Here is a 19,514-nt window from a genome sequence, read left to right as displayed (position 1 = left end):
AACAGCGTGGTCTGGTTGGGGAGAGTCTTTGCTACCGTCCTGCCGGCCCCGCCCCCGACTCCACCCCGAGGCGGTGCTAACCCGGGCCCCGCCCCCGGGAGTGCACTTCCGGCGCAGCGGAATTCCGGGTGAGGTGCTGATTGCTGGCTGACCGTCCGTGTTGTAGTGGAGGGGGCCCCATGAGCGCGGCGCCCCTGGTGGGCTACAGCAGCAGCGGCTCCGAGGATGAGGCTGAGGCCGGGATCCTGGCCCGGCAAGGGGCTGAAGGCAGCAATGGGTGAGGAGCTAGGAAGTCTTTCTGGGGACGCTTGAGACCTGGACTGGACCCAACCTTCGGGATGGGTTGGGGAGGGTGCGGGGCTGCTCGCGAGGTAAGGAAAAGGGGCACCGGTGGAAAGGAGGATCCAGAGGACAGCCCTGGACAAAAGTCCCAGAGTGCCCCGACCTGGCTCTTCCAAGGTTAGGAAGCAGGAAACGTGGCTTCGGGTCCAGCTTCCTCCACTGGCTCACTCTGTCTTCTGGCGAGCACTGCTGGACCACCCTAGATCTGTTTCCTCCTTTAGAGAGTGTTTTCATTCATGCAGTAGATATTCATTGAGCAGTCTCTGCTCCAGACTCGGGACTGGGGACTCAGCACTGAGCAAAACCATTGAAATCTCCCACTTTGTGGAGCTTCAGTTTCTAATTGCCAGACCTGGTGCTTGCTGAGTGCAAGCTGTGACTCGGTTCATCTCACAATAGCCCTATCAGATAGAAATACACTTTACAGATGAGGAAACTGAGGCCCACAGAGGGCACATGACTTGCCCAAAACCACAGAACTAGCCTTGTCTCCAGCTCAGGCTTGTCCAGTTAGGATATGTGACCTCTGAACCACATGTTGCTACCTGCCCAGTTGTTTCCCATGGGGACCATGTTCTGCACCAAGATCTGCCTTCTGGAGTTGTTGGGAGACCCTGATGAAACAGTGATGGGAAAGAGCTTTTTGGTTACCTCTAAGCTGCTTATAGCACCTGGAGAGAAACCCTGTACACAGAGTCACCCTGTACAAGCAGTTACAACTTGCATTGTGTGTAGAGGTATAGAATGCCAGGGGGCTATATGTGCTTATTTTTCCTTTTTTCTTGCAGTGGCCAGAGCCCTGTTCCCAGCCAGAGGCTGCCAGTACCCGACAGTGTGCTGCTCATGTTCCCGGGCACCGAGGAGGGGCCGGCGGATGACAGTGCAAAACATGGGGGCCGGGTGCGCACGTTTCCCCATGAGCGGGGCAACTGGGCCACCCACGTCTACCTACAGTGTGAGTAATGCATGAGAGGTGTGTGGCTGAGACTGATATGTACCCCTTGATGGGAGGAAGCTGGCCCCAACCAGGAGGAAGAAGCCAAGAAACCTGTGACATTGATAGTGGGAAAGAGATTAACTAAACAGGGAGAGAACAGGTTTCAAGAATTGAAGAAAAAAAAATTTTTTTAATTAAAAAAAAGGGAGGGATGGTATAGCTCAGTGGTAGAGCACATGCTTAGCATGCACAAGGTCCTGGGTTCAATCCCCAGTACCTCCATTAAAATAAAACAAATAAATTAATTAAATAAACCTGATTGCCTCCCCCACAAAATGTTTTTTAATTTAAAAAAAGAATTGAAGAATTTTTCTGTTAACTTGGTTTCAGTTTTGAATTCATTGCTGAAATATTTTTTACTAACCCTGTGTATGCTATTCTTCCTGCTTATGAGGAGGTAACCAGGGGAAGATCTAGGGCTGTAGCTGGTACTTTATTTCTAAAAGGGCTGTAGCTGTGCTGAGTTCAAGTCCCACTCCATTCCTAATGAGTGAGTGGCAGGCAGAAAATGCCCAGGCTTCAGAGTCAGACCTCACTCCACTACCCACTACTCTGAGTGACCTTTTCTAAGTTACTGGACTTCTCAGACCCTCAGTTTCCTCATCTCTAAAATGGGGAGAGTAGTAATACCTATCCTCTAGGACTTTTGTGATGATTAAATCGAAGTATCTGTGTCAAGTTCTTAGCACCACAGAGGACGTGGTAGCTCTTATCACTTTGTGTTATATCAGCTAAGCTCTTGAAACCTCCACTTCCCTATCCACAAAATGGGAATGATTCTCTATACTACCTACTCCATGGGGCATTTGGACAAATTGAGTAACTCATTAGGTGTGAGCAGACTATTAGCCATGCAGCTCCAGTCATGTTTGCTAAAAAATTAAAAATCTGCAAACATACTACAGTGGTCCTTGTTGAGTTCTTTGTCTTTATGAATAATTAGGAGCATTCTAAGTGTCTTATCAGGAGATTCTAGATGTCTCATAAATGTCTGATGAAAGAAATGCACTGTTTCTGATTATGGATTACTGTGGAGTTGTAATCATGAGCTGAACTTATGTAATGAGAGGAAGGAGGTCCAACACATAGTGTTATATGAAGAAAGCCAGTGGAAGAACAGTTTGAATGGTATGTTCTCATCTTTTTTAACAAATAAAATATATACATCAGTGCTTGCACTGAGAAAAGGCTGGGGAACTAGGTATCAAGTCTGATAATCTTTATCCTTAGGGCAGTGGTCTTGAAAGTGGGCTGTATGTGCACTATAGGGGAGATCAAGATGATCCATTGGAAAGAAAAATATTAAAACTTTTTAGTATATTTCTTTTTATCTTATCTTTTTAAATTTGTTCTTAAGAGTGTACGTTTTATAACACATAATTTTGCAGTGTAGCGCATGTGACTTCTATAACCATAATACATATTAAAATATTATTAGAATCCATTGACATAGACTGCTGTCAAAGTAACTTTCTCCTAAAACTCAGAGTAACAAAGGCCTTTCTCATCCAGCCGTGCCGCCCTGGCTAAGAGAATGGGCCACCCTCCCCACTTTTCCCCTCCAGATGAAGCTGGGGAGGAGTTCTTGGACCTGCTTGATGTGTTGCTGCCACGCGCCCGGACCTACGTCCCCCGGTTGGTAAGGATGGAGGCGTTCCACCTCAGTCTGTCCCAGAGCGTGGTTCTGCGCCATCACTGGATCTTCCCCTTCATGCAGGCTCTGAAAGACCGTGTGGCCTCCTTCCAGAGGTGAGTGCCTGGTGCGTGCCTCTGCCTCTCCCTTCCCTGCCCTCCAAGGCTCCCCTTCCTATTCTGAGTGCCTGTGGGGGTGGGCCTGTGGGGGGCATTACCCCTTCAAGCAGGCTGAGCCTAAACATGAGCACACCAGCATCTCCTGGGGCTGCCTGTCGTGCACTTCATCCTGTGCATCCTTGGGCATGCCTCTGAGTCTTGTCTGTGTGCAGGTCAGGGGAAGGTGGTGGCTGCCTCAGAGCGGACTTGCGAGAATGATTGCGGTCACGTGTGCCCTCAATGTGGCACCTGGCGAAGGATCAGAACTCAACACTGCTACTGGTTTTGTCTGCCAGCCTCGGCTTTTTTCCCCTTAACTATTTCATACATCTTCTTCCTTCCAGCAATACCTTTCCTCCTAGACTTGGCCAGATCAGAGCCCTGCTCTTGTACTGAGGCTCTCCCCCAGAATTCCTCAGTCCCGGGGATCCTGCCATCCCATGGCTGTTTACACCCCAGTGCTCTTTCCACTCACCCTCACATCCAGTCATCCCCGTGTCCCATCTCCCTCTCTGGAGCCCAAGTTCCTGCTGGCCCAGGAGTGCAGCTTCTCTCTGAATCACCCTACATCATTCTTCCAGCTCACTGTAGGCATCAAATAGATGTTTGTTGAAGGACTGAGCAGGAGAGGGAACCCAGATATCATCCTCTGGATTCCCTGAATGCTGGTTCCAGAAGGAGCCTAAGAAGCCATCCAGGCGGTGGTTTTCTTACCCTGATTTTATCTGCAGAATCCTTTCTTGAAATAAGGCATTACACAAATCCCTGATGTGTTTTGTAGATATGTAAGAGAGACAAAGATAGAAGTCTTCTAGCCAAAGCCCCACCCTCACACTGCAGGAGGCCTTGGGCTCAGGAATTTCATACAAATGCTCTGCCCAACTGGAGAACTGGCTCCCTCCTTTAACCCCTTCTCAGGGCTAGAGACAAAAAGATTGGCTCCAATTCATTTAGTCAGAGAATCAGGACTAAAACTCATCTCTCCACCTAATCCAGCCCCCACCCCCCTTTTTATTGAGTCATATGTATATTAGTCAGGACTCTTTTCATCCAGGCTGAAATCCAACCAGAAATCCAACCAAAAGTGGGTTAAATGGGGGGGGCGGGGGGATTTATAGGTCGATGTAACTAAAAAGTTCAGAGGTGTCCCTGGCTTCATATGTCATCATATGGCACAGAGCTCTCCCTTCATAAGCAGAGTTAACAAACCCTTTCCCCCCTTCTACCTGTGAATGCTTCAGTTACCCTGCCTCTAGCTCTGTTCCCTAGATAAAGGTGGAATACCAGCTATGTTCATGGGCCAGGTCACTTACGGTAAAAATGGCTTATTAGTGCACACCGTGTCTGGGCTAGGAAGGCTGTGAGTGAACCAAGTCCCTGGTGGGCTTCCCTACATGCGGTGGTTCTTTCCCTGGGCAAGTCCCTCGCTGGGACGTCTGGAAACTTTGCCAAAGGGCCATCACATTGGTCCCTGGGATGCATAGATGTAGCTTGTTCTTCTGCTCACTTAGGGACCAGGGAACAGCACCTGGACCACTGGGATGGCCCTCCCTGGTGCTGCCCTGCTGGTGCAGTGTTTCCTAGCCCGTGTCCTGAAGGAAGCTGGGCCCGGTGGCCTCTTTGAGCTTGACTGGTTGAGCCTAAGATGACCAGGAGTGGGTAGCGCACCTCTGATTCGATTGCCATGACTGCAGGAATGCTCTGATCGGCCAGGCCTGGGTCAGGTACACACCCCTTCCTCGGGGAGATGGGGTTGACCACTCTACCAGCACAAAATGGGAGAGCAGTTCTCCAACACAGGATCACCAGGAGAAGGGGTGGTGGTTGGTGTATTAGTCAGAGTTCTCCAGAAAAACAGAACCAATAGGATGTATATAGTTACACACGAGAGATGTAAGAATTGGCTTACATGGTTATGGAGGTGAAGAAGACCACTATCTGCCATCTGCAAGGAGAGAACCAGGAAAGCCCGTGGTCTAATTCAGTTCGATTCCAAAGCCCTGAAAATCAGGGGCTGACAGCCTAAGTCCTGATATGAGCCCAAGAGCCTGAGAACCAGGAGTGCCAGTGTTGGAAGGCAGAGACAGATGTCTCAGCTCAAGCAGAGAAGGGGAGTTTGTCCTTCCCCTGCCATTTTGATCTATTCCGGCTCTCGACAGATGGCATGACACCCACCCACCCACATTGGGGAGGGCCGTTTGCCTTTCTCAGTTTGCCAATCCAAACGCCAGTCTTTCCAGAAACACCCTCACAGACAAACCCAAAGATAATGTTTTACCCACTGTCTGGGCATCGCTTAGCCCAGTCAAGTTGACACATAAAAGTAACCATCACAAGTCCATCTCTTGTCAACTTGACACTTGTATGCATCTCCTTAAACATGCTGAATCTCTAATTAAGACCCAACAAGGTCATAATTCTGCCTAACATGATATAATATTCAGTGCACATCTGCAGATACACTAATCCCTTCCCCAGAAGAGGAGGTAAAGTTCTTGAGTGATGCTGTTACTCTTCTGATAGCCCATAACTTGAATACTATGATGTAAAATTAATAAGACTTAAATACTAATGTGGAGTCTGTACATCATATGTTACCTGATAAGGGAATAAGAGAAGCAAACAAGGTATTTGCTAAATATATGTACAGGAGACCTTGTTTTATTGCACTTCACAGATGCTGCCTTTTTTACAAATTGAAGGTTTGTGGCATCCCTGTGTCAAGCAAGTCTATCAGCACCATTGCTCACTTCATGTCTGTGTCACATTTTGGTAATTCTTGCAATATTTCAAACTTTTTCATTATCTTATTTGTTGTAGTGATCTGTGATCAGTTCTTTGTGTTACTATTGTAATTATTTTGGGGTGCCAGGAATCACACCCATGTAAGACCACAAGCTTAATTGATAAATGTGTATGTTCTGATGGCCTCACTGACCGACCATTCCCCCCATCTCTTTCCCTCCCCTTGGGCCACCCTTTTCCCCCGAGATACAGCAGTATTGCAGTTAATAACCCTACATGGCCTCCAAGGGTTCAAGTGAAAGAAAAGTCTTTAAATCAAAAGCCAAAATGATTAAGCTTAGTGAGGAAGGCATGTTGAAAGCCAAGGCAGGCTGAAAGCTAAGCCTCCTGTGCCAGTTAGCTATGTTGTGAATGCAAAGGAAAAGTTCTTGAAGGAAATTAAGTGCTACTCCAGTGAACACAGGACTGATAAGAAAGCAAAACAGCCTACTTCTGATAGGGAGAAAGTTTTAGTGGTCTGGATAGAAGATCAAACCAACCGCAGCATTCCCTTAAAGCCTAATTCAGAGCAAGGCCCTAACTCTTCAATTCTGTGAAGGCTGAGAAAGATGAGGAAGCTACAGAAGAAAAGTTTGAAGCTGGTAGAGGTTGGTTCATGAGGTTTAAGGAAAGAAGTCATCTCTATAACAAAAGTTGCAAGGTGCAGTTGCAAGTGCTGATGTAGAAGCTGCAGCAAACCATCCAGAAGATCTAGCTGAGATCATTAAGAAAGGTGGCTACACTAAACAACAGATTTTCAACGTAGATGAACCAGCCTTCTGTTGGAGGAAGATGCCATCTGGGCCTTTCATAGCTAGAGAGGAGAAGTCAATGCCTGGCTTCAAAGGGCAGGCTGACTCATTAGGGGCTAATACAATACAGTTGGTGACTTTAAGTTGAAGCCAATGTTCATTTTCCATTTCAAAAACCCTAGGGCTCTTAAGAATTATGCTAAATCTACTCTGCCTGTGCTCTATAAATGGAACAACAAAGCCTAAATGACAGCACATCTGTTGACAGCATGGTTTGCTGACTATTGTAAGCCCACTGTTGAGACCTACTGCTCAGAAAAGATTCCTTTCAGAATAATAGTGCTCACTGACAATGCAACTGGTCACCCAAGAGCTATGATGGAGATGGACAATAAGATCAGTGTTGTTTTCATGCTTGCTGACACAGCGTCCACTCTGCAGCCCATGGACCAAGAAGTAATTTCGACTTTCAAGTCTTATTATTTAAGAAATACATTTCATAAGGCTATAGCTGCCATAGATAGTGATTCCTCTGATGGATCTGGGCAAAGTAAACTGAAAACCTTCTGGAAAGGATTCACCATTCTAGATGCCATTAAGAACATTTGTGATTCATGGGAAGAAGTCAAAATATCAACATTCACAGGAATTTGGAAGAAGTTGATTCCAATACTCATGGATGACTTTGAAGGGCTCAAGAATTCAGTGGGCAGATGTGGCTGAAATAGCAAGAGAGCGAGAATTAGAAGTGGAACCTGAATATGCGACTGACTTGCTGCAATCTCATGATCAAACTTTAATGCATGAGGAGTTGCTTCTCATGGATGAGCAAAGAAAGTAGTTTCTTGAGATGGAATGTACTTCTGGTGAAGATGCCATGAAGATTGTTGAAATGACAGCATTCATTTAGAGTATAACGTAAACTCAGTTGATAAAGCAGCGGCAGGGTTTGAGAGGATTGACTCCAATTTTGAAAGAAGTTCTGTGTGTAAAATGCTATCAAGCAGCATTGCATTACATGCTGCAGAGAAATTGTTCATGAAAGGAAGAGTCAATCAATTCTTCAGACTTCATCCTTTGCCTTATTGTTGTCGTATTTTAAGAGATTACCACCACCACCCCAACCGTCAGCAAGCACCACCCTGATCAGTCAGCGGCCATAAGCAGCGAGGCTAGACCCTCCACCAGCAAAGAGATTACAACTCACTGAAGGCTCAAATGATGGTTAGCCTTTTTTAGCAATAAAATATTTTTAAAGTAAGGTATGCACATTGTTTTTTAAAACATAATGGCATTGCACACTTATGAGACTACGGTGTAGTGCCAACATATCTTTTATATGCACTTGGAAGTAAAAATTCCATGTGACTCCCTTTATTGCAGTGTTCACTTTATTGTGATGTTCTGGATCCAAACCTGCAGTACTCCTGAGGTATGCCTGTATATTTACTCAGGGATGTACTCAGAACAAAATAAGGAGGGAATACTCACGACGATTCTAGTCCTCATTTCTGTAATTGGTCACATGGTCGTGGCTGGTATTTACAACTACCTTCTTCTGCTACTTAGCTCTGTATTCCCTGTGCCTTCAGCAAGCACTTTAGATGGTTGTGGTTCTTTACCTGGGGGAGTGACCCAAACCTTCATTCCTGAAGGGTCTGGGCCATTACCAATCCTGCCTGGGTAGGGTTGTTGTAGTTTTCCACTGACCTTAAGTCACCAGGCGTGGTAATGCTAAGAGATGCCATAACGGATCTCCTATTGTCCAGACATCCCTCCTCTTCTTTATCTCCATTGTGGAGTAGTAGTCCAGTTTCCTCTTGGTAGTCAGGACCAGGGACCCCGGCCAACACTGCAGCTCTTTTGCCTACTGATTCAAAGATACAAGCTGCTTAAAGTGGCAAGGTGGCAAGTCTTAATTTCCAGTTCAACAGAACCACTCTGTCTCCTGGTGGAAGCGTTCCTCCCTCTGGAACTAACACCTCTGGGCTATCAGAGCATGAAGATGTGGGAACAGGAAGCAAAAGTTTTGCTAATGGATCAGTAAGGTAATTGTGAGTGGTACCAGTGCCATCTCTACCCCTTGATTCCTGGACCCATGAATCCTGGCTACAGGAGATACAGCACCATAAGTGGGTGCTGATTCAGAGCATATACAGATATTGTGGGTTCTGTTCCAGAATAAAATTAAATGAGTCATACGAATTTTGGGGTTTCCTGATGCATGTAAAAGTTATGTTTACCCTACTGTAGTCTATTACCCATGCAATAGCATTATATTTTTTAAAAATAATATACATACCTTATTTTAAAAATACTTCATCCTTCATCTTAAAGGGGATATCTCAGCACGCCCCACACCATTGAACCCCTGGACATTTCACTGAGGTAGAAGGCCCCTTTAGTTGGATGTATTTCCCACCCTCTGACACACAAATGTCTTAGCAATAAGTCTAGAGTAGTTGCCTCTCTCTGCTCATTAGGTCCAGTCAGCATAATGTCACCAATAATGAACCAGTGTGATATCTCATGGAGGGGGAAGGTGATCAGACTCTCCAAAAAAATTAGGACATAGGGCTGGAGAGATGACAGAGCCCAGAGGTAGGACAGCGAAGGTGCATCGCTGGCCTGAGCATAAATGGCTTCTGGGCCTTATGGACAGCGATGGAGGAAAATGTATTTGCCAGGTCAGTAGCTGCATACTAGGAACCAGGGAGGTGTTAGTTTGCTTAAGCAATGAAACCACATCTGGAACAGCAGCTGCAGTTGAAGTCACTACCTGGTTAAGCTTATGACCATCCACTACCATTCTCCAAGATCCATCTATCTTCTGTGCAGACAGAATGAGAGTTGAATGGAGACGTGGGAATTACCAGCCCTGCACCTTTCAGGTCCTCGATGGTGGCCCTGAGCTCTGCAGTCTCTCCAGGGATGTGATATTGCTTTTGATTGACCATTTTCCTGGGTAGAGGCAGCCCTAACAGCTTCACTTGGCCTTTCCCACCGTAATAGCCCTCACTCCACAGGAGAGAGAATCAGTCTGGGGATTCTGCCAGTGGCTGAGTATGTCTGTTCCAATTATACATTCTGGAACTACAGTCATAACCACAGGATGGGCTTGGGGAACCACTGTGAGATGACCTGAGCTACAACTCCATTGATTACCTGACCTCCACTACTCTGAGTGAGGGACCACAGTGACATTTTGGGTCTCCTGGAATTAGTGTCAGTTCAGAGCCAGTGTCCAGTAGTTCTGGGAGGGCTGGTTATTTCCTTTTCCCCAATGCACAGTTACCCTGGTAAAATGCCGTAGGTCCCTTTGGGGAAGGCTGGGAGGAAGATTAACAATATAAATTTGTAGTAGTGGACCAGGGTCCTTCCTCAAGGGGAACCAGCCTCCCCTTCATTTAAGGGGCTCTGGGTCTGGGAATTGGCTCAAGCCTAGGAATTGAGGGTCCAGGACTCTGTCTTTATAATTCAAGTTAGACTTTGGTGCACTTTGCCTAAAACTCCTCTGCTTATTCAGATGAAGGAAGAATTTAGTAAGCTCCTTATCCGTTTCACTTGTGGGAACACCATGATCAGCTAGCCAATGCCGTAGGTCTGCACGAGTCAGACTATTCTGATTGCTGCTTTGCCTCTGCTGTCCATTTTGGTAACTACGCCCCCCTTGCGGGCCAGGTATTTCTAGTTCACTCACTGTGGGCCACCTTTTGGTCCACGCTTCAGCTGTCAAACCCAAAAAACAGATCCCTTTCTAACTCCCCAAGCTGCACCATTACATGCTGAATCTCTGCTTAGTGAGCGCATATCAGTTCAGCCTGGTCCAACTTAATGATCCTTCTACCATCACCCCACACCTTTAAAATCCACTCCCACACATGGTGCCTGGATTTCTGCTGTATAAATTAGAAAACTCAAGTAGTTCTGGAGTGTAGCACACTGGTGGGTCACACACAGTACCTCACCTAATTTAGGGGTTTGCTGTGACTTGAGTCTCATTACAGATCTAGAAGCGAGATGGGGTGGGTGATGGGGTGGGTCCTGAGGAGACAACATTTTCTTGGCATCTGCCCTCAGGGGAGACCGTTACCGCTTCGTTGGGCAAGGCAGGGTTAACCCCCTCAGGTGGAAGGGAAGATCCCTGACACTCTAGGTGAGGAGGACCCTTCCATTGGCAGAGAAGACTCATCGGAATTTAAGGGCACTATGCCCCCCACTTCATCGGGGTCTCCCAGCTCACAGGATCCCACTCTTTCCCAGTCAGTGCCCCCAGTTTAACTGGGACATCCTGCATGGCCAAGGGGTTCAACTTGTGCTGTAATTCAGCCAATGGGAGAATAAGGTCCTGAGTTTGATTTTCAGCGATTTCAGCCCTGTAGCAACAAGAGAGAAGGGCCTCCTTTAGGGCACACATGGAGGCCCTTAGGTCCTTTATGCTGGAGTTGGGAATTCAGTTTCCTGAGCCTGTCTTTTTATTTCACTACTTTGTCCAGTAACATTAGGAGCAATCAATCAATGTTATTATATTCCTTAGTTTTCCAAAAATGCGTGAAAGTACCATTTAGGGTCACTTAGCTCCCTGCTTCTAATCAGTGGTTGATGAGGAATATCCCATGAGTGTATTTTCACATCTCTATAAACAGTTCATGCCTGGACTATCAGTGCTCTCTTTTCTACTGGAGATAGAGAGTCGTTAGTGTCTTTGAATCTAATCAGATTAGAGAGTGAATTCCAGAAATGCCAGAACTAATTCAGAAAACTCATCCTTAAAATTCTGAACCTCTAAAACCAGTCTAAGTACCAAAATCTATATGAGGGTTCTCCAGAGACTTTGAACCAATAGGATAGAGAGATACAGAGATAGGAGGAAATTTATTGTAGGAATGGCTCGCGCAGTTCGGAAGATCGGGTCCCACAGTGAGCTTCCTCAGCAAGCTGGGGAACCAGGAAAGCCAGGGGTGTAAATCAGCGTGAGTCCAAGGGCCTGAGAACCAGGGAGGGGGTGGGGAGGAGCTGAGGGTGTAAGACCCAAAGGAGCCTGAAAGCCTAAGAATCAGGAATGCCGGTGTCCAAGGGCAGGAGAAGGCGGGCATCTTGGCTCAAGCAGGGAGAGCCTGCGTTTGTCCTTCCTCTGCATTTCTGTTCTGTTCTGGAGCATGTTGGATGACACGCACCCATGTTCGGGAGGGCCATTTGCTCTACTCAGCTCACCAATTTAATTGCTAATCTTTCCCAAAACACCCTCACAGACACCCCAGAAACAATGTTTTACCAGCTGTCCGGGCATCCCTTACTCCAGTCAAGTCACACAAAGAAATACCGTCACAGTTGGGCACAGACACCCCATGTCCACTCCAGGACGTTTGTCAGGCACTCTGTGCTTACGCTTCTGCTGGTCCTGTCACCCCTTACGTTTTCCGGAGGGATGCACTAAGAGACTGAAGGCCAATAGGGAAGCCAAAAGTTGACTGACTTTGCGCCCTTGGATAGGTTGTGAAATTCTACCCGGCAAGTGCAGGGTTGGGGGAGGGTGGGCAGGCATTCCCTCAGGTTGGGGTGAGACCTTGGCCTGGAGCCTGTAAAGTGAGCATTTCCTGTAATGGGATTTGCAAGCTGGTCCGGGAAGGGCAGGAAGCCAGCCTGTCCCTCTGAGATCTCCTGGTGTCGGAGAGAACACAAGCGGGACCAGCCAGAGTCAGAGCACTCACCTGGCTGAGCCTGACAGCCCTGTGTGGCTGATCTGAGGGGAGAGTGGGTGGGTGGTTGCCCCAGTTTCACACCAACAAAGGCCCTTTCACCAAAGCATCATAGGTGAGAGCAAGGGCTCTGGAATCAGGCAGATTGAAGTTCAGATTGTGACTCACCAAGCTTGTTTCCACGTCAGTAACATGGGGGTCATTATGGTGCCTGCTTCAGGGTCGTAGGAGGGTCCCCAGCTGACATGTGCAGGCCCTCAGCGCAGCCCAGGCACACAGAAAGGTTCTTGTTGCTTAGACTGGGTCGGAATTGTCTTAACCTGCAAAGAACAAATTGGCCCTTAAATGACCTATTATCACCCACCTGATGAACCAGACTTTCTCATTTCTTATCAGTAAAGCTGAGATAGTCTCAAATTGCTTATTGGAATAAACTGCTCTTAATAAAGTAAAAATTTTTCTAGCATCTGAGTGAAGCTCTGTGTGACCTGGACTGGGTGATTATTTAAGGTCTTGCCCAGGTCTAATATTTTAGAGTTCAATTTACCACCTGTAAAAATAGGGTGACAATACTGTGAAATGAGTTAACTATGTTTTCAAAGTACTCTTTTTTTTCTTTCAAAGTGCTCTTTTTTAATACAAACGATTTTCTCTAATTTTTTTTTCTTATTCTTCTTTCTGAAATGTGGTCTTTCTTCTTCTGAATTTCAGATTCTGCTTTACTGCTGACCGGATAAAGATTTACACCAATCAAGAGAAAACCAGGTGGGTCTCCCCGCTCTGCCCCCAGTTGTTTCTGGAAGAGGATTCTTTAGAATAAAGACTCGAGGGGGCCTTGTCTGTCCCAGTTTTTCTCTTGTTTGTGTCTTAACCAGCTCTATGACTACAAAGGCAGCTGTTTCCAACTCTGAACCTTTCATTAAGAAAAATAACGCAGGGAGCGCGGGAGGAGGAGCAGAGGTAGAGAACATCTTTGTTTAGTGGAAAAAGCCTGAGAATGAAAGAAAACCTGGGTCCCTGCCCAGCTCTGTCTCCAATTTAATGCTGAGCTCATACCTTCGACCTCTGTGACCTTCCATTTCCAAGTGGTCACGTGCCTGCCCTGACGCCGCCATCATCGGGCACTTGTGAGGCTCAGATGAACCAAACAAATTTTGTCAAAGCATTAAAATATGAGATGAACGTGAGACGAAATTGTTACAATCAAGGCTTCAAAGCAAGCCTTCCTGTCGGATCCACTCCCTGAGCTGCCTTCTGCTCTCAGCACCTCTGAGAGGAGGGCTCATTCATTCATTCATTCATTCATTCATTCATTCATTCATTCTACGCTGCACGAACTTGTTAAGCACCTCCTCGTGCCAGGCACTTGCTATACACGACAGATCAGCAGTGAAAGGGTCGGCACAATCCTTGCTCTTTGGAGTCTTACATTCTGCAGGGGAGACAGGCAATGAACAAGTGAATGAGATTGTTAAAAACTGCTGTGTGACACGATAGCTACTCTGGAGTGGATGGCCAAGGTGGGCACTAGGGAGGTGCACTTGCCAGCGACCTGAGGATGAGAAGGGATCAGCCTTGGGAAGAGCTGCCTCAGGAGCCTCCCAGCAGAGGACACAGCCACCGAGGTGACTCTGGGGAGGAAGGAGGTTGGCATGTTTAAGGAGGCCAGTGAAGCAGAACCTGGGGAGCGCGGGGGAGAGCAAGAGATGAGTCAGGTGGGGTTAGCCCATGCAGGGCCTTCAAGGTCAGGGTAAGGAGTTTGGATTTTCAGTGTCGTGGAAACCATTGGAGGGATTTGAGCAGAGGCGAGATGTGATCTAATTTGTTTGTTAATGTCAGTTTGGCTCGATGATGTCTGTGGCTACAGGGTAGAGAAGAGATGTAAAGGAGTGAGGTTGGGTGCAGGGAGAGCAGAGGAGACAGATGTCACCATCCAGGTGAGGCACCAGCAGTGGCCTAGCTTAGGGAGATGGCAGTGGAAGAGCCAAGAAGCAGACACATTCCCAATGCACTGGAGGTAGAACCAACTGGAATTACCAACAGGCTGGATCTGTGCAAAGTAAGGAGAAGAATCAAAGTAGATTCCTGGGTTGGAGTTTGAACCACTGGGTAAATAATAGCCCTATTTTCCATGATGGGAAACACCAATGGGAGGAAAATCAGAAGTTCTGCTTTGTAGCTGGTAAAATCTGCCTATGAGACCCCCAGGTGGAAATGTCACACACACAATTGGATATACAGGAGGGGTGCCAGGCGGAGATAGAAATTTGGGAGCCGTCGGATTGTGTGATGTTGGAAGCAGGGCTGAGTGAGACCCGCCTGCTGGGGCGTGCAGACGGAGCGGATGAGGGGGACCGGGCTGTGCGGCCCTTGACAGTTTAGAGAACAGAGAAAGTTCAGAGATGGTTGGCAGCTTTGACGGGAGCACTTAGAGACAGTTGAGGTAGACAAATCATTGGAACAGAAGCTTCACCGAGAATGGGGTGTAGGGGCTGGCTGAGGATGTGGGTTCAAGGGTGAGGATGTAAAGATGAGAGTGCTGACAGGAGGGAGCCGGTGCCAGAGGGCCGGCCCTGGGGAAAGTGTCCAGACTGCAGAGCAATGGCTGGGAGCCTGGGCACAGAAGCTTGGGGCTCTGTAGCCTCAGCCGTGGCATGTGGCAGGTGAAGATGAGGGTTCTTCAGCCATGGGGAAGGAGGGGAGATGTGTGGCTAGCCAAAAGAAAGAGCTGGCTCCTAGAGCATGAAAGCGAGCTGAACTCCCAGCTGTCTGTCTGTCCCATCCTCCCCAGTGTGGATGGTCTGTGTTCTCAGTGGCTGTGTCTCATGCCCGTGTTGTCTCCACCTCTGCCTCCCCAGGACCTTTGTCGGGCTCGAGGTCACCTCTGGGCACGCCCAGTTCCTGGACCTGGTTTCAGAGGTAGACAGGGTCTTGAAGGAGTTTGACCTCACCACTTTCTACCAGGTAATCAACACCGTCTTGTCTTCTCCACTGACCCATCTCTATGGGAACAAAACCAACCTTCAAGATATCCTTGTTAGAGGCAAACCAAAGAGCCCTCCAGAACATTCCCACGGGAGGTGTCCCAAATGCCAGTCCTCAGAGGACACACACCCCTGTTGAGTTGAGGTCTGAGCTGTAGTCAGATGCAGCCCACCTGAAGTCCAACATTCCTTAGAAATCTTCTGTTACATCTTCAGCATGCCATGAGATTTATGCCTTCTGCTCTATCGTGTATCCAAGTTTATTCTGATACTTTTTAAGTAATTTCCCCCAATACTTTCTTTTAGTAAAATTGACACTCCAGGTAGAGCTGTAGCTTTGCATACCTTCCCATGCCTTGCTTGCCCTATGCCCTCCAGGGGAACTTGAACTCCAACTTGAATGTCAAGGCTTTAAAAGATTGTTGGTTTTGTTTGATATATTATTTTAAAATCATGCTGAGATATATATATATATATATATGAATTTGAATGGAGATAATTTATGGTTTTATCATAGACAGTTCGGTTTTTGGTCATTTCATCTTTAAAAGTATGCCATCTATTGAAATGTTTTAGATTAGAAGATAGAGTTGAAGGCTGGGTTCTCCTCCACAGCCCAGATTTAATGACTCTCTAAGCTATGTGAAGGAGAGCCTCTGAGAACAGGACTGTCTTAGCTCAGGCAGCCATAACCAAATACCAGAGGCTGGATGACTGAAACAATAGAAATTTATTTTCTCACAGTTCTGGAGCCTAGACGTCCAAGGCCAAGGTGCCATCGTGGTCAGTTTCTGGTGAGGCCTCTCTTCCTGGCTTGTAGCCAGCCATCTTCTCACTGTGTCCTCACATGATGGAAAGAGAGAAGCAAGCTCCCCTGACTCTAGTGTGGGCGCTACTCCCATCACAAGGGCCCTACCCTCATGACCTCATCTAAACCCAATTCTCTCCCAAAGGCCCCACTTCCAAATACCATCACATTAAGGCATCAGCCTGTGAACTTAGGGGGGACACAGTTCAGTCCATAGCCAAGGACCAACCCTGAGTTACTGGATCTATCTGTGGCGGATGCCTGGGATCAACACTGAGGATCGGGTCTCCTGTGGATCAGGCCAGGGGTCCAGCATGGATACCCTGACAACTCTGTCACAGGCCTGCTGTGAGATCTGGACCTGCCATGGCATCCAGGTGACCACCTGCCTCCCTGCTGTTCCTCTGCAGGACCCCTCATTCCACATCAGTCTGGCCTGGTGTGTGGGTGATGCGCGTCTCCAGCTGGAAGGGCAGTGCCTGCAGGAACTACAGGTGAATTCCCAGTGTTGGAAGCCCAGGAGTGAGGCCACAGAAGTTGGGGGGTGGGAGGGGAGCCGAAGGGCCCTGAGGTTTAGGCCTGCAAACCTACATCCCTGGGAAATAACTGACGTGGCCAGTGACCCCAACTCCTTACCTTACTCCTTGGAGTGCAGCCCCAGAGCAGCCGCAGCGACATCACCTGGAGCTTATTAGCAGTATGTGCTCCTTAGCCCCAGCCCAGACCTAAGAAATCAGGCTTTAACAAGCTCTCTAGGGATTTGAGTGCACATTAAAATTTGAGAAGTCCTGCCCTAGAACACTGATCTGAAAGGATGCTGCAGGCCTCCCCTGAAGTCCTAGCCCCTTGCCCAGAGGTCAATGGCTTGGGTGCCCCCAGGGGGCTGGCAGGTGTTGGAAATGAAACGTGCCAGGCATAAGGGACGTCCTCCCTCTCAGGCTTTCTCCTCCTGTGATAAGTTGGGGATATATTTCACTTTCCTGTCAGTGCCCTCGGAGGAGCTGGTCCTCACCCCTGGAGGAGGAGACAGTGGGGAGTTGCCTCGCAGGAATGTGGACCTATTACTGCAAGCACTTCTGTTTTTCAAGAGAAGCCAGAAATCTAGATTTTCATGTTTTCAAATGTTGGTAACTAACATGTATTTTTTAAGAAAACATTTCACAAGCCAAACAAAACATGTGCAGGTGGGACAAAGCCATGGGCCATCATCAAGTAGCCACCTCTGCTCTTGGCCTGATCGTGCTGGAGGCGGCAAAGAGCTCTGGTCTCGGTTTTATTGGATTCTGTGACCCAGGGCTCTGAGCATCCATTTCCTTATCTGCAAAGCTGGGATGATAGGCCTGATCCCACAAGACTGCAGAGTTAATTAGGCAAGATACCCAAGTGCAGAGCCTGGAGCCTGCGTGGCCCCTGGCCTCCCCTGAGCAGTGTCTAACCTCTGAAGGGTGTCGGTAGGTTGGCTTTGTTTGCAGGGCCCTCTGGGTCCCTGACTCCCCTTAATGTGACTGTCTTCCTCTGGCTCCTGGTTTAAGGAAATTGTGGATGAGTTTGAAGACTCTGAGATGTTCCTGCGCGTGTGTGCCGAGCAGATCCGCTGCAAGTCGGGGAACAAATTTTTCTCGATGCCTTTGAAGTGAGCACCGGAGGCCCTCACTGTCCTGTGCCCATCTGCAGCCAGGCAGAGATGGAGGAACCTACTCAGATCGATGGGGAGGCTGCCGGCCACCCCACTGGGAGGCCTGGCCAGAGATGCAGCCACTCCTGGTCCTCCTGGGAGCTGGTTCTCTCCTCTGTCTTTGGAGCTGGAAGTCAGGTGCTGCTGCATTGTGGTCATTCCCAGAAATCACCAGTAGAGGGCAGCCTGGGTATCCCAGTTCCAGGTCTGTGCTGGTTACACAAAAAAACTAGGGTCATCCGGTGAGCCCACCCATACTCAGCCAGAACCCCCATTGGAGTCCCTCCAACAAATGGCCCTCCCCCACAGTCCCTTTGGCCGTTAGCATTTTGATACCATTGGCCACAGACGAAGAGTTTTTTAAGCCATCCTGCCCTGGCTCATCCCTGCTCAAGTCCAACACAGGATGCATCCTCGGGCCTGCCACCCTCCCCCCTTGAAGTGTGTCATTTATTTCTTTTTAGTCTCACCCCCTCCTCTACCAGCAGAGGCCATTTCAGGGCCAAGGCCCAGGGTGCTAATTTGTGGTTGAGCATCAGTCTTCCCCATTCCTTCCTCCCACCCCGCCCCCAGCCAGGTGCCTGGGGAGACTTGAGCAGATGTTTCATCTTGGCCTGGCTGGTGGCTTTAAGCCAGGCCTCCGACGCTCTGTGACCTCTGGCGTCTCATCAGCTTCCCAAAGAGGCAGAGAGGCGCCTTCCCGAGGCTGAGTTCTCTTTCTGCTGCCTCAGCGGCCGGCTGTGACCTGCGGGCGTTCCAGAGGGACAGAGGAAGGACCAGGGTCGCATGGGATTTTTGTTCTTCTTCAAGCCCTCACCAGAGCAAAGGCCCAGTCCTCTCCAGTTGCCATCTGGACTTACAGCAATGAAGGAAGAAATTTTTTTTTACGTTTTAGTTTTAAATTATGTTTAACAAATACAAATTGCAGTTTTTATTTTGGATTTTGTTTTGGACTGCTTCTATTCAACTAGGTGAACAGATGACTTTCCTCTGCCCCCAGCTTCTCCAGCGTGCTTCACAGTTTGGGGGAACTCTTTGGAGTCTCTGTTGCAACTTCTGTGGTGGCTATGAGAGGCCTTAGTGATGCCTCCGTACACAGTGGGGTCACCCGGCCTGCCAGGCCCACTCACCAGAGGGTCACACACACACCTGGACCGTGGCTTGGCACGCGGCAGGGCGTCAGTATGAGCACAGACATTTAGACTTGATTCTCCTGTAACACTTTCAGAGCCCTTTCTAGGACCCTCTCATCTGTTCCTCCCAAGAACCCCCTGAAAAGCAAACTGAATAGGAATGACTATTCCATTTTTCCAGAAGAGCAGGTTCAATGACTTGCCTGGAGTCACATGAGAAATCAAGAAATCAAGGCTGCCCTTTGCTGCCTGCTCCTGGTCAGGCCTGCTCTCCCCCATCCACCTTCCCCACCCATGCAACTCACCCCCAGGGAAAGGCAAGGGAAAAGGGGCCCTGTCACTCTGGCTCCCACACTCCCTCTTGCTCCTCTGCGCTTCCCGAGCCAGGCTCCCAATGTCCACGCTGAAAGACCCAGAAAACCACATTCTCTGCCTCTTTCCCCTACCCCTCTGCATTGAGCTGCTGGTTCAATGACCACTGGCCAGTCAGTTCCTCTGGCTTTTGAGGTCACGCTGGAGGGGGAGAAGCCAGGCATCCTTCCTGGCAAA

General features: G+C 48.3%; 1 protein-coding gene and 1 long non-coding RNA gene across 4 annotated transcripts in view; one reads left to right on the top strand and one right to left on the bottom strand.

The window, feature by feature from the left end:
- Positions 1 to 90: 90 nt before the first annotated feature.
- Positions 91 to 18,773, top strand: USB1 (U6 snRNA biogenesis phosphodiesterase 1). Of its 3 annotated transcripts, XM_010967262.3 has the most exons (8): positions 91 to 277; positions 1,131 to 1,297; positions 2,905 to 3,088; positions 13,077 to 13,130; positions 15,224 to 15,329; positions 16,568 to 16,651; positions 17,690 to 17,790; positions 18,564 to 18,773. In XM_010967262.3, exons 1-8 carry the CDS (start codon positions 180 to 182, stop codon positions 18,574 to 18,576), a joined length of 807 nt encoding a protein of 268 aa, XP_010965564.1. In that variant the 5' UTR covers positions 91 to 179; the 3' UTR covers positions 18,577 to 18,773. The 3 variants fall into 3 exon arrangements, with proteins under 3 accessions (XP_010965564.1, XP_010965565.1, XP_074226764.1); XM_010967263.3 differs by having other exon boundaries at positions 17,690 to 18,773; XM_074370663.1 differs by lacking the exons at positions 17,690 to 17,790; positions 18,564 to 18,773 and adding an exon at positions 17,145 to 17,683.
- LOC141578679 (uncharacterized) overlaps positions 12,562 to 19,514 on the bottom strand; it is a 30,778-nt gene continuing 23,825 nt past the window's right edge. The window contains exon 5 of the long non-coding RNA XR_012509274.1: positions 12,562 to 12,685. This is a non-coding gene — a long non-coding RNA (uncharacterized LOC141578679). The remainder of the gene's footprint in view (positions 12,686 to 19,514) is intronic.

Source organism: Camelus bactrianus, chromosome 9, assembly GCF_048773025.1.
Source record: "Camelus bactrianus isolate YW-2024 breed Bactrian camel chromosome 9, ASM4877302v1, whole genome shotgun sequence".
Classification (NCBI taxonomy): Eukaryota; Metazoa; Chordata; class Mammalia; order Artiodactyla; family Camelidae; genus Camelus; species Camelus bactrianus.
Note: the sequence above shows the minus strand (reverse complement) of the source record. Positions and strands in the feature narration are given on the sequence as shown.